The 14,816-nt window shown below is 46.1% G+C and overlaps 1 protein-coding gene across 3 annotated transcripts in view; it reads right to left on the bottom strand.

Annotated features, from left to right (window-relative positions):
* SENP6 (SUMO specific peptidase 6) overlaps positions 1-13,924 on the bottom strand; it is a 96,519-nt gene extending 82,595 nt beyond the window's left edge. For 2 of the 3 annotated variants that reach the window (XM_075597992.1, XM_075597991.1), the window contains exon 1: positions 13,586-13,924. In XM_075597992.1, the coding sequence (XP_075454107.1) occupies positions 13,586-13,619 (34 nt within the window). In that variant the 5' untranslated portion in view covers positions 13,620-13,924. The remainder of the gene's footprint in view (positions 1-13,585) is intronic. The other variant, XM_075597993.1, reaches the window with a different exon arrangement.
* Between the last annotated feature and the right edge of the window lie 892 nt (positions 13,925-14,816).

The following is a 14,816-nucleotide window of genomic DNA, read 5'->3' on the forward strand; positions in this document are numbered from 1 at the left end:
TACTTCGGTAAATTGTTCCGGAAGTGTTTGGTAAGAAAAGGAAGAGGAACCGGATTCTTTATTGAACCTCGGAACCATAAGCAGGTTTCTGGAGGCGTAGCTAAGATGAGAAGTACTATGTAGAGTAGTGGTGCTACCCTTGACGACAAGTGTATCACAACACACAACGATTCATTTATTTTCTTATAAGGCTCATTAGTAATGCTTGCTCAGTCTCACAATAATCACAGCTGTAGAAAGCTTTTTTTCCAAGTGCAATTTTTTTTATTTTACAATGGTATAATTGGTGCCATAAATAAGCTTATGCCTAAAAGCCCGACTCCAAAGTTTACAACAAATACCACAAAACATACTGTTTTCATTCAGAGCCAACAATGATCAGCACAGAGTTCAAGAAAGTTTTCAGAGAACCCACAAAGGTGGCCCACAAAAAAGTAACAAAAATAAATAAATAAAGGAAATGGTGGATTTTACTAAGGGAAACAAAAAAAAATATTGCAAACTCAAATTCAAAATGTTATCAACGTATGGGTCTCCAACAAAAATGATTGGAAAGTTCCATACACGTATTTTAAAGGAGCGGCCTCCCCTACCAGATCTTTTTTTGTATTTTAAACGGCATAGGAACAGTCAGGGCCCCCAGAGCTGAACTGTGCCAATTTTCAGCTCCAGGGACACCCTGTTCACAAGATAAAATACCAGTTAAGGTACTGCATGTTCTTCCAGGCCTTTAAATCCACCTAGAGATATAGACATATATATGGGGAGAGTGCATTTTGGCAGCTGTTGAGTTCTTACCTGAGGCGGTGTGTACCGGAATTCTCCATCTTCTCCCCTGCGAGTTGTACTGTTTCCCCTGCAGTTCCTGTTAAAATGGCACGTTGCCATGGCAACGAGACGCTACGTGACAACACGCACTGGCACGTTATGCCACAGCGTCCCTTTGCCATGGCAATGCTGCGTGGCCATATTAGCTGGAGCATCAGGAGAAACAGTACAACTTGCAGTGGAGAAGAGATTGCCGCACCACGCCGCAGGCAAGACTCGGGGGATGGGACTTTTTTTTTGGTGGGGGGGTGCAGTGAGCAGCTTTTTACCTAGTGTGTATGTGTATACAGTTAGGTCCGGAAATAATTGGACACTGATACAAGTTTTGTAATTTCGGCTGTGTACCCAAAATAAATTCAAGTTACAGTTAAATAATGAATATGGGCTTAAAGTTCAGTCTATCAGCTTTAATTTGAGGGTATTCACATCCAAATTGGAGGAAGGGTTTAGGAATTACATCTCTTTAATATGTAGCCCCCTCTTTTTCAAGGGACCAAGAGTAATTGGACAATTGACCCGAAAGCTGTTTCATGGACAGGTGTGGGCTATTCCTTTGTTATTTCAACATCAATTAAGCAGGTAAAAGGTCTGGAGTTGATTCCACGTGTGACATTCGCATTTGGAAGCTGTTGCTGTGAACCCACAACATGCGGTCAAAGGAGCTCTCAATGCAAGTGAAACAGGGCATCCTTAGGCTGCAATAAAAAAGAAAATCCATCAGAGTGATAGCAGGAACATTAGGAGTGGCCAAATCAACAGTTTCGTACATTCTGAGAGAAAAAAAATAAATAAAAAAAAAAAGAACGCATTGGTGAGCTCTGCAACACAAAAAGGCCTGGACGTCCACGGAAGACAACAGTGGTGGATGATCGTAGGATCCTTTCCATAGTAAAGAAAAACCCCTTGACAACATCCAGCCAAGTGAAGAACACTCTCCAGGAGGTAGGCATATCATAAAGAGAAGACTTCACCAGAGCAAATACAGAGGGTTCACCACAAGGTGCAAACCTTTCATAAACCTCAAGAATATAAAGGCCAGATTAGACTTTGCCAAACAATATCTAAAAAAGCCAGCCCAGTTCTGGAACAGCATTCTTTGGACAGATGAAACTAAAATCAACCTGTACCAGAATGATGGGAAGGAAAAAAGTATGGAGAAGGCATGGAACGGCTCATGATCCGAAGCATACCACATCATCTGTAAAACACGGTGGAGGCAGTGTGATGGCATGGGCATGCATGGCTTACAATGGCACTGGGTCACTAGTGTTTATTGATGATGTGACAGAAGACAGAAGCAGCCGTTGTGGTGGCGTACAGAGCCAAAATTATGAAAATTGTGTCAGTGTCCAATTATTTCCATAATGAACTTTAACATTTAACATGCTAACTGAGGCCTGTAGAGTCTGAGATGCAAAATACCCAAGAGTTACATCTCAGACTCTACAGGCCTCAGTTAGCATGTTAAATGTTAAAGTTCATGACAGTACAATTAGAAAAAGACTGAACAAGTATGGTTTGTTTGGAAGGGTTGCCAGGAGAAAGCCTCTTCTCTCTAAAAAGAACATGGCAGCATGGCTTAGGTTTGCAAAGTTGCATCTGAACAAACCACAAGACTTCTGGAACAATGTCCTTTGGACAGACGAGACCAAAGTGGAGATGTTTGGCCATAATGCACAGCGTCACGTTTGACGAAAACCAAACACAGCATATCAGCATAAACACCTCATACCAACTGTCAAGCATGGTGGTGGATGGGTGATGATTTGGGCTTGTTTTGCAGCCACAGGACCTGGGAACCTTGCAGTCATTGAGTCGACCATGAACTCCTCTGTATAACAAAGTATTCTAGAGTCAAATGTGAGGCCATCTGCCGACAGCTAAAGCTTGGCCGAAATTGGGTCATGCAACAGGGCAATGATCCCAAGCACACCAGCAAATCTACAATAGAATGGCTGAAAAAGAAAAGAATTAAGGTGTTGCAAGGCCCAGTCAAAGTCCAGACCTCAATGCGATTGAAATGCTGTGGCAGGACCTTAAGAGAGCTGTGCATAAACAAATGCCAACAAACCTCAATGAACTGAAGCAACGTTGTAATGAAGAGTGGGCCAAAATTCCTCCACAACAATGAGAGACTGATAAAGTCATACAGAAAACGATTACTTCAAGTTATTGCTGCTAATGGTGGTTCTACAAACTATTGAATCATAAGGTGTACTTAGTTTTTCACACATGGCTTCTCAATTTTGGCTTTATTTTTGTGAAATAAATCATGACAGTGTAATATGTAATGTGCTGTTCATCTGAGATTGTATTTACCTAATTTTAAGACCGGCTAAGGAATAGATGATTGTTATTATGTCCTGATATGTAAAACCATAGAATACAAAGAGGGTGTACTTTCTTTTTCACACCACTGTATGTCTCTGTATGTCTGTCTCTGTATGTATTGTGATACCATCAGGTATCTCTAGGTGCTGGAATAGTGCAGTAAGTGTGCTTTTCAGCTCACACAGAGTTAATCCTCCCTGGAATGGTTGTTGCAGCTGCTGATTAATTCAATCAGGATGGACTCAGTGAATAAGGAAGTGTTTAGGGTAAACACATTGTGATGCCATTGTGACCGATTGCTGCTAGAGAGACATGCTGAGAGACAGAGAGCAGAGAGACAGGGCCTGTATACATTGTTGCATATGCCAGGGCATGTTTTAGCTGGGAACCAGTATAGTTGGCCAGCGGTCTTTAGAAAGGGCTGAAGAAAAGTGAGTTATTTTCCTTAACGGGAATAGGTATTTTATTTTATGATTTATTTTGACTCAAAGGGACGGTGGGCCTGTTATATGATTTAATCCCTGTAAATAAAACCCTGAAGTTAAGCTTTATACAGTGTTTCCGGCATTAAATTGGGACAAAGGAGACTGCAACATGGTGTGGGCATCACAGTATGTATGCATGCATGCCTCTATGAATGTATTTCTGTCTGTCTGGTGGCAGGATGACCGTGGGTAGTGAGGAGGCAACACAATTCTTCCGGTGAAATAATATGCTGGTGGTTTTAATTGTCCAAAAATATAACAAAACAATGGGTGCTCTGTCCCTTTAAGACAAACAAAACATAAAACAAAAACAAACCAAAAGCCTATCCCCGTTAGGGAAACTAACTAAACAAAAGTTCAGTCTATCTACCTGGCTGGCTGGCTGGCTAAACTAGACCAACAATATTCAGTAACACCACTTGGCTCCTTATCTGGAAGCTTTATTCCCCTCGGGACAGAATAAATATGAGCAGCCTGTGTCTGCCTACCAGCTCTCCTCTGTCCTCTCTGTGTCTGAGAGAGACTGCTTCTGCAGAGGCATTTCCTCTTTTAAAAGCAGGTGAGCTTACTTAATTATGATCACCTGTGGACTGAATTATCAGTGGGGTTAACTCATTGCATACTGGAAAGGAGAGAGACAGAGAGAATATCACTCTCTCTAGATGCTGGAATAGGGCAGCTATGGGACTTTCCAGCATACAGAGAGTTCATTTCCCTAGAGAAGCCAGAAGCAGCTGCAAACTAATTGAGCAGGCTGAACTGCTGATTGCTCATGGAGTTTTAAAAGTCAGGAAGTGACTATACATAATGAGAGAGACTGCTGTTCCCAGAGAAGGGGAAAGAGAAGAGTTCTCCTCAGCTGTGGGAGCTGGCACAGTACCCTAGGCTCGCTAGACGCTAGTCACCAAGCCTGCTCGGACTGCCTGGGTTGCTAATCCCAGGAAGAAGGGATGCGAGACCGTGCTGAAGCAGGGATGTCCAGTCCTTAAAATTGGAATAACAGATAAGAGAAACACAGTATTGCTGCGTGCAGAGACTGTATGTTGAGCTACAATAGTACCTGTTTTGGGGTAGTAATCAGCTTAGCTGTCCATCCAGTTAGTAAGGGCTGAAGCTGCATGTGCAGTTCGTCTCCTAAGAGGAATAGGCGTTTGTTTTATGATTTGTTCTCTTAAAAGGGGCGGTGGCCCTGTTTGTGTATTATTTATCCTTGTAAATAAACCAAATAGAGAAATACTATGTTTCCTGCCTTAATCTGGGACATAAGACCCTACGCTGTGAAATCACACATATTGGATGTGTAATATACACAAGAGTGGGGAAACAGGGCATGTGCTCACAACATCAAAGGTTCATGTTTGCTACAGATCCTGACATCATTGACTTGTTAAAGCAGCACACAGGGACTTTGCCACAGTGATATGTCCTGCCCTCTACAAGACCTGTGGCATTAGCACCAGCACTTGGGCATGCAAACCTCCCATTTTGGCTCTTCTACAATAACACCATGCTGTGCAAGCAGGCAGCAGTTCAAAGGATGGAGCTATATAGCATGGAGGCCCAATACATACACAGAGAGAAAAGCAAGGACCACTAAGAGCATCATCAAGATGGAGGTTCCCAATGCCAGTGATACGATACAAATGATGTGCTACAATATGAATGATAAATGAGTAATGCAATTGAGGGGACCAACCCAGAATACCAGTTTAGCATTAGAAGTACGGCGTCATGTAATTTTCACACAGCTCTTATAGTAAACATTATAAATGTTATATAAATATTATTTATAAATATTATTTTTTAGCCCCCCATACACCACCCCCTCCCCCCCCCCCCCCCCCCCCGACTACATTTTTAAATGTGCATCTCATCCCTTTATAGCAGCTGTACTTGTTTGGGAGAAAACATTCCGCCAATTATTGGATAAAAAGTGATTGCTAACAAGGGCATTAGGGTTATCAATTACCATTTAGCAGGTTTTTCTGTTTCTATTCTTCATAGTAAATTCAGACTAGAAAATAAATTTATGTTAATTTTGTAATTTTATTATGTTCACACTCCCCTGGATTGTTCTACGAAATATGTTGCCAGGTTATAGAAAAACAACAGCATTTTCTCTTACGTAAGTAACACTGACAGTGTACGTAGCACTTTACATAGAAGTTTGCAGGAGTAATAAGTCCCTGCCGCAAAGTGTTTTCGATCTAAGTTGGGTGACTGTGGCACAGTGATTATAAAGTGACTCGCCAAAGGTTACAAGAAAATCTAACACTAGGATGAGCTGGGCGCACCCACTTGAAAAAGCATTGACATTACCAATGAACGCTTCTAATAATAAGATCCGAGTCTCTATATGAAAATGTCAGCGTAAAACAGGAAAAACTGTACTTATCCCCCATCAATGTCTAAGATGCAATGTTTCTATTTAAAGAGTAATGAATCTTCAAGGAATGAGCAGGATCACAGAAGTCAAGATGTCCCAACAAAGAGGCAAAAAGAAAAGAAAAAAAACCACAAACTTTTAATAGCACGAAGAGCTTCTTTCACAGCGGGGAATTTTTTTTATTAACCAGGACCTATATAATTAAAAGGCATACTAAGACATTGATAATCTGAGGAAGGAGGTTTTCACTGGCTATCTTTAGCTACTGTAACACTTGTACATGTTGTGTAATGCTTTATGGAACCAAATGCAGATAAAATGGAAACAGAGAACAGCAAACACATCAAGTTTAATTAGTGTGTGAACAAACACTTGCAACAAGCCTTAGGCCGCGCTTATAGTGCCGGCGACGGCGTCACGCGGGTGACGACCCCGTCGTCACAGGCGAAAGTTGTATTTCACTGCGCGCCGGCGTTGCGGGTTTCCTGGCATTGGATTGGTTCAGAGGCTGTCACGAGGCGACAGCCCTTGAAAAATCAAATATTGCCGACTACCAGTTTTTGCGACGGCAACGTCGCTCCGTCGCATTGTCGCGCTTACTATAAGCGCACGCGGCGTCAATGCATTTGTTTTCGGGCGACGTCGCGTCACTATAAGTGCGGCCTTAGGCTACGCTTACAGTGCCGGCGACGTCGCCCGAAAACAAATGCATTGACTCAGTCGCCAGCGCTTATAGTAAGCGCGACGGAGTGACGTCGTTTCTTGGAAAATTTGTGGCGGGTTAAAATTGATTTTTCAGAAGCTGTCGCCACGTGACAGCCTCTGAACCAATCAATCACTCCTTCGCCAGCGACGTAGCTAAAAGTTAAAGTATAACTTCGCTACTGGCGACGGGTTACGTGATCCGTCGCGTCGCCGTCGCACGCACTATAAGCGCGGCCTTAGGAACGTCTATGAAACAAAAAAGCATGCGATGTGCACTCCAAGAAAACAATTAGGCCAATATCTTTATTAAAATATTTTAATTTATTACGCCTCTTTATACTGGAGAAAAAGACAAGACGAATGAAGTTCAGAAGAATACTGCATTTTGACAGTATTTTTATAGTAAGTTAAACGCAACGGAGCAACGGCTTGGTCGCGATCGCTGGAAATCGTCTCAATTTGATTGTTCCAGCAACCGCAGCCTGACGTCACCGTCGCGTCGCTGGCACTAGAAGCGTAGCCCAAGACGAACTAACTCGAAGAAAGGCTTAGTTATTGAAACATCCATAGTTTCTGCAATAATGCCTCGTAATTAGGGGCTGTAGCCATTTTGAGAAACTAACACAGGTGATAAAAGTAAAGGCAAGTAGAAGCAGAAAGTCTGACGTTAAGCGCCCCTTTCACACTTGAACTAGAACTAATGTCCAATACCATTTATATCGCCGTCTAAAAATGCAATTGCCACCATGTAAGAAGTTGCAGTGGGAGATGGGGAACGAAATGACACAGACAGCGATGTAAATGCACTAAAACAGATTTATGCTTCGATTAGGGACAGCGATATGCTAAACAGGGCAACCATGCCAACTGTATACTGTATACAACAGTGAGCAACGCAAGCGGAAAGGAGGTGTACTCATCACTCAGGCGGTCTGGGATCAAAACGCTGCCTGGTACACTTACACACATTTATTTGGGGCAAATCACCATTTCCTTTTACCTTCGCAGGACATTATTTCAAAACATGATTTATGAAGGTAAAATATCAGTTAAAAAAATAAGACCTGTTGCACCATGGACTAGTTTTCAAAAGCACCATTACATTTTGAACAGTGGTGTAGCTATAGCCCGGGCAGCCCGCACTCTTGGGATGCCTGCTCTCTAGGGCGACCATATTTGTCGCTGATTGCGCAGGAGCAGCCGGCAAAATTTTGCCCGAGGGCCCGCGCATTTCCAGCTACGCCACTGATTTTGAACCCTCAGTAGGATATGAGAGGAAAAGAAAGTGCTGGTTCACGGTACAATTTCATGCTTCATAAAAATCCCTTTCCTATTTTGAAGCAGTGCCCCATATTTTCTTTATAAAATGTATATTAACCATTGCTGGAAGACCTGATACTATTGCCTTCTAGAGATGGGCAACATTTTTCACCAGAATTTTCTTTCGCCGCAAATTGGCCAGTTCCTTCCCCAGTCTCAAAAGGGCAGATTGTTTTTTTCTCCCGATTATCACAAATCCATCCACCATGTATACGTGTCCTATTGTACTAGCGTGCGTGTATCTCTCTCAAGTTGTAGATGAAGATGTCTCTACATGCAAAGTATATTTAAATTACTCACATCCCACACTTCCTACAAAGTTTTCACTAAGAACTACATTGAGTTGACAAGTCTAAGGCAGCTTGGTTGTGAGGTGCTGGTGTCAAGCCCAACAGGATTAGAACACACAACCTTTGTTATTCTGGGTAGCATCTCTAGCAGTGTGTACTATACAATCAGATAAGTAGCACCACTGTCACACTATACTTTTGAGCTTTACTGATCCCACCTGTATGTAACCCAGCTATTAGCATCTCTCCCAGGAGTGCTTCTTTTTGTGCGCTAGGAACATTGAACTGGCAATGGCAACAGCAACGGCAACCAGGAAGTGCTAGTGGTCGGCTTCTAAAGGAAAGCTAGGGGGAAGGGACTACGAGTGTGAGCACTGAGAGGCTCAAAAGTATGTTTGACAGTGATGCCATTTGTCATTATTTATTTATAAGATGTGTTACCAGGAAGTAATACATTGAGAGTTACCTCTCGTTTTCAAGTATGTCCTGGGCATAGAGTTATTATGACAAATACATGGTTACATTTAGTGAACATGGTTACACATTATGTATAAAGACATTGCATGAACAGTTTAACATATTTTATCTTTTAGGCATATGACACAGTTACAGACCAGATTAAAATGTGAGACAGCTTTAGTTCTGAAAGAACTTAGACTGGTGGTGGCCTTGAGAATCTCAGGCAGATTGTTCTAGATGTGAGGTGCACGTTAAGAGGAGGAGGACGAGCAACCAGATATTTTGTTGAACCTTGGGACTGTGAACGATCGTTTGGAGTCAGATCTCAGATGATAATTACTGCGTGTGCTAGGGGCGAGGAGCTTGTTCAGATAGGCGAGTAGCTTGCCCAGAAAGTATTTGAAGGCAAGACAGGAAAGATGAACTTTGTGCCTAGACTCAAGTGATGACCAATCTAATTTTTGGAGCATTTCAAAGTGATGTGTGTTGTAGTTACATTGGAGGACAAAGCGGCATATTGAATTGTAGTGGGTGTCTAGTTTGCCAAGGTGAGTTTGGTGTGCTGTACCATATATTATGTCCCCATAATCTATAATTGGCATTATCATCTGCTGTGCGATGCGCTTTCTGACGAGCGGGCTTAGATAGGATTTGTTTCTATAAAAGTACACCTAGTTTGGCATATGTTTTGGATGTCAGGGTATCAATGTGCAACCCAAATTTTAAATGGGAGTCAAACCATATGTCCAGCTATTTAAAACTAGTAACAGGGGCTAGGATGATATAAGAGCTGGTTCTGATCTGAATCTCCGTCATTGGTAGCTTTAGAAATGTAGCCTTGGTCTCAAATACTCATATTGCTAGAGCTACTGCCGAAATCACAAAAGCGGTGGGTTCTAATTCTGTTGTGCCTGACAACAATAACCCATTCCTCACAAGGTGCCTTAGGCCAGCGGTGCGCAAACTGTGGGGCGCGACACTGCCGACGGGGGGCGCGGGGTTTACAGAGGCCCCGCGCGCTTCCCGAAGGCACTTAAATTAAGTGCCGGGGGAGCTGCAGGGCCTCTGTAAACCTAACTTACCGTGGCTCCGGCGGCTTCCTCCCTGTGTCGCCATGGCAACGCGGCGTCAAAATGACGCTGCGAGGTCATGTGACGTCACGTTGCTATGGCAACGTGACGTCATTACGCCGGAGCGCGGGAAAGTTGGGGTTGGGAGGGGGGCGCGGGAGTGAGGGGACAGCCGGCAGGGGGGCGCAGGGAAAAAAGTTTGCGCCCCCCTGCCTTAGGCTACGCTTATAGTGCCGGCGACGTGACGGTCAGGTGACGGTCGCTGGAAAATCAAATAGAGATGACTTCCAGTGATCCGTTGCGTCAATGCATTTGTTTTGCCGCGACGTCGCGTTGCTGTCGCTGGCACTATAAGTGTAGCCTTAGTAGGCTTGTCAATTTAGTGTACTTCTTATGGAAATCCTTTTAGGAAGGGTGGAATGCGAGTCATTTAACGATACTAAAAGATAAATATAATCTCATTAGCATATCTCCTAGGTGTGCTCCTTTTTTTTTAAAACACAGAAGTCTCTTCCTATGTTATTTAGGAGGGAGGTTTGATGGGATACACACCCCCCTCGAGACTATTAAAAGAGGTGTGTCAGTCTCTCTCGGAATCTGGATTTCAGACAAAATCCATGCAGAACGGATCCATTGGTGGTTTCCATAGCATCTGCCTGGATTTTTTTTTTGTGCCCTATCGCCTAGGAGTTCTGAATGTGGAACGGATTAAAAAGAAAAAAAATTGTGATGGAAATTCAGACTGGTTCACCAATCTCTATTGCCTACAACTCTGTTACCATTCATAGGATTTCTACTAATAAATGTCATACTACCTGTGACACAGGGTAGCAATGCATTTCAGACCTGATCAGCAGGGCACAAGAGTACAACATGAAAAAGGAGGACTTACTTGTTACAGCACTGTACTCGATGCTGTGATTCATAACGTAAAAGGTGGACATACAGCACACGTCTTTGCCAGAGACACAATGGGTGATATTTGCTCCAAAGTACTTATTCTATAGCCACCGAAGCAGCCGACCATGCTGTTTCTGGACGAAATGCCTCATCAACTTCAATGGGTCATTTCATCTATAAACCGCTAACATTGTCCGCTTCGACAGTTATACAATAAGCCCCAAAGTAAGTCACCTTAAAACCCATTCAAATTAATTGGCCATAAAAAAGGTGCCGGAGAGAGGCAATCCCTCCCAGGACCAAAGTGAACCAAGTCTAGTGACATGTTTAAGGGGCATCATGTGGGTGATACCATTTGTACCCAAATAAGACACCTATAAGTATTTTTAAAACTTTGACTTGGGAGGTGTTTGATTTCCTCTGGCTGCTCCCTTTTGTGTATCTAAAAATGTGCTGGTCATATTGATGTTTATCAAAAGTATTCATATTCTTTGTAGCAATCATTTGATAATATAACAACCACCAATGTAAACTTTGCCGACATGACCAATGAGGAAAAATTAGCACATCATAATGACATTTTCTTGCACCATTTCCCATCTCCTTCCTGCTGACAAACATCACAATAACGGTCTAACAAATAATGCAAAGGGAGGTCACGATTGTGTGTCCCCTCCTCCTGACCTCATTGTTACAAATAAATAAGGATATGGCATTTTGTTCCATCTTACTCACGCTGTACTATATACATATGTATACTATACATGAGTACGTGTGTGCATAGAACACCCAGTGACTCACAGAGCATCCAGTCTCCCCGCAGAGCCAATCCCCATTGCACAGCAGCCAGCGACCTGCAGAGCACCGCGGCCCCCATTGCACAGCAGCCAGCGACCTGCAGAGCACCGCGGCCCCCATTGCACAGCAGCCAGTCACCTGCAGAGCCGGTCCCCATTGCACAGCAGCCAGTCACCATTGCACAGCAGCCAGTCACCATTGCACAGCAGCCAGTCACCTGCAGAGCCGGTCCCCATTACACAGCAGCCAGTCACTTGCAGAGCCGGTCCCCATTGCACAGCAGTCACCTGCAGAGCCGGTCCCTATTGCACAGCAGCCAGTCACCTGCAGAGCCGGTCCCCATTGCACAGCAGCCAGTCACCTGCAGAGCCGGTCCCCATTGCACAGCAGCCAGTCACCTGCAGAGCCGGTCCCCATTGCACAGCAGCCAGTCACCTGCAGAGTCAGACCCCATTGCACAGCAGCCAGCGACCTGCAGAGCCGGTCCCTATTGCACAGCAGCCAGTCACCTGCAGAGCCGGTCCCTATTGCACAGCAGCCAGTCACCTGCAGAGCCGGTCCCCATTGCACAGCAGCCAGCGACCTGCAGAGCCGGTCCCCATTGCACAGCAGCCAGTCACCTGCAGAGCCGGTCCCCACTGCACAGCAGCCAGTCACCTGCAGAGCCGGTCCCCACTGCACAGCAGCCAGTCACCTGCAGAGCCAGTCCCCACTGCACAGCAGTCAGTCACCTGCAGAGCCAGTCCCCACTGCACAGCAGTCAGTCACCTGCAGAGCCGGTCCCCATTGCACAGCAGCAAGCGACCTGCAGAGCCTGTCCCCACTGCACAGCAGCCAGCGACCTGCAGAGCCTGTCCCCATTGCACAGCAGCCAGTCACCTGCAGAGCCGGTCCCCACTGCACAGCAGCCAGCCACCTGCAGAGCCTGTCCCCACTGCACAGCAGCCAGCGACCTGCAGAGCCTGTCCCCATTGCACATCAGCCAGTCACCTGCAGAGCCAGTCCCCACTGCACAGCAGCCAGTCACCTGCAGAGCCAGTCCCCATTGCCCAGCAGCCAGTCACCTGCAGAGCCGGTCCCCATTGCACAGCAGCCAGTCACCTGCAGAGTCGGTCCCCATTGCACAGCAGCCATCGACCTGCAGAGCCGGTCCCTATTGCACAGCAGCCAGTCACCTGCAGAGCCGGTCCCCATTGCACAGCAGCCAGCGACCTGCAGAGCCGGTCCCTATTGCACAGCAGCCAGTCACCTGCAGAGCCGGTCCCCACTGCACAGCAGCCAGTCACCTGCAGAGCCAGTCCCCACTGCACAGCAGTCAGTCACCTGCAGAGCCAGTCTCCACTGCACAGCAGTCAGTCACCTGCAGAGCCGGTCCCCATTGCACAGCAGCCAGCGACCTGCAGAGCCTGTCCCCACTGCACAGCAGCCAGCGACCTGCAGAGCCTATCCCCATTGCACAGCAGCCAGTCACCTGCAGAGCCTGTCCCCATTGCACAGCAGCCAGTCACCTGCAGAGCCGGTCCCCACTGCACAGCAGCCAGCCACCTGCAGAGCCTGTCCCCACTGCACAGCAGCCAGCGACCTGCAGAGCCTGTCCCCATTGCACAGCAGCCAGTCACCTGCAGAGCCGATCCCCACTGCACAGCAGCCAGTCACCTGCAGAGCCAGTCCCCACTGCACAGCAGTCACCTGCAGAGCCAGTCCCCACTGCACAGCAGTCACCTGCAGAGCCAGTCCCCACTGCACAGCAGTCACCTGCAGAGCCGATCCCCATTGCACAGAAGCCAGTCACCTGCAGAGCCGGTCCCCATTGCACAGCATCCAGTCACCTGCAGAGCCAGTCCCCATTGCACAGCAGCCAGTCACCTGCAGAGCCAGTCCCCATTGCACAGCAGCCAGTCACCTGCAGAGCCAGTCCCCATTGCACAGCAGCCAGTCACTTGCGGCCCACACTGCACAGCACAGACAACAAATAACACTGATAATCACAGTATGAGGAGGCCGGGCTCTCACCTTCCAGAAAGCGGCTCTCTCCGCCGCCCGCCATCTTTCTGCTCACTCCATGAACGACACAAAACAGGCGCACGGGCCGGCGGGGAGCACAGCACAGGCCGGCGGGGAGCACAGCACAGGCCGGCGGGGAGCACAGCACAGGCCGGCGGGGAGCACAGCACAGGCCGGCGGGGAGCACAGCACAGGCCGGCGGGGAAGGCTGCAGGTCCTGGGAAGAGAGCAGGCCGGCCTTAAGGGGGGATAGCGAGAGGCCGGAGGCCGGGGCTGGTGAGACTGGAGGAGGCCGCGGCTGCTGAGACTGGAGGAGGGAAGCAGGGCCTGATCAGCCAGAGGGGGAGGAGCCTCCGAGCCCCGGAACAGGGGGAGGAGCCAGAGGACGCCTGACAGCAACAGCAGCGCGCGCACTATTAATTGCTACACTCCTACACATACATACACACTGCTTCATATACAGTGTACACACAGCACATAATTACTCATACACACTGCTTCATATACAGTGTACACACAGCACATAATTACTCATACACACTGCTTCATATACAGTGTACACACAGCACATAATTACTCATACACACTGCTTCATATACAGTGTACACATAGCACATAATTACTCATACACACTGCTTCATATACAGTGTACACACAGCACATAATTACTCATACACACTGCTACATATACAGTGTACACACAGCACATAATTACTCATACACACTGCTACATATACAGTGTACACACAGCACATAATTACTCATACACACTGCTACATATACAGTGTACACACAGCACATAATTACTCATACACACTGCTACATATACAGTGTACACACAGCACATAATTACTCATACACACTGCTACATATACAGTGTACACACAGCACATAATTACTCATACACACTTGCTACATATACAGTGTACACACAGCACATAATTACTCATACACACTGCTACATATACAGTGTACACACAGCACATAATTACTCATACACACTGCTACATATACAGTGTACACACAGCACATAATTACTCATACACACTGCTACATATACAGTGTACACACAGCACATAATTACTCATACACACTGCTACATATACAGTGTACACACAGCACATAATTACTCATACACACTGCTACATATACAGTGTACACACAGCACATAATTACTCATACACACTGCTACATATACAGTGTACACACAGCACATAATTACTCATACACACTGCTACAT

Source organism: Ascaphus truei, chromosome 4 (genome assembly GCF_040206685.1).
Source record: "Ascaphus truei isolate aAscTru1 chromosome 4, aAscTru1.hap1, whole genome shotgun sequence".
Taxonomy (NCBI): domain Eukaryota; kingdom Metazoa; phylum Chordata; class Amphibia; order Anura; family Ascaphidae; genus Ascaphus; species Ascaphus truei.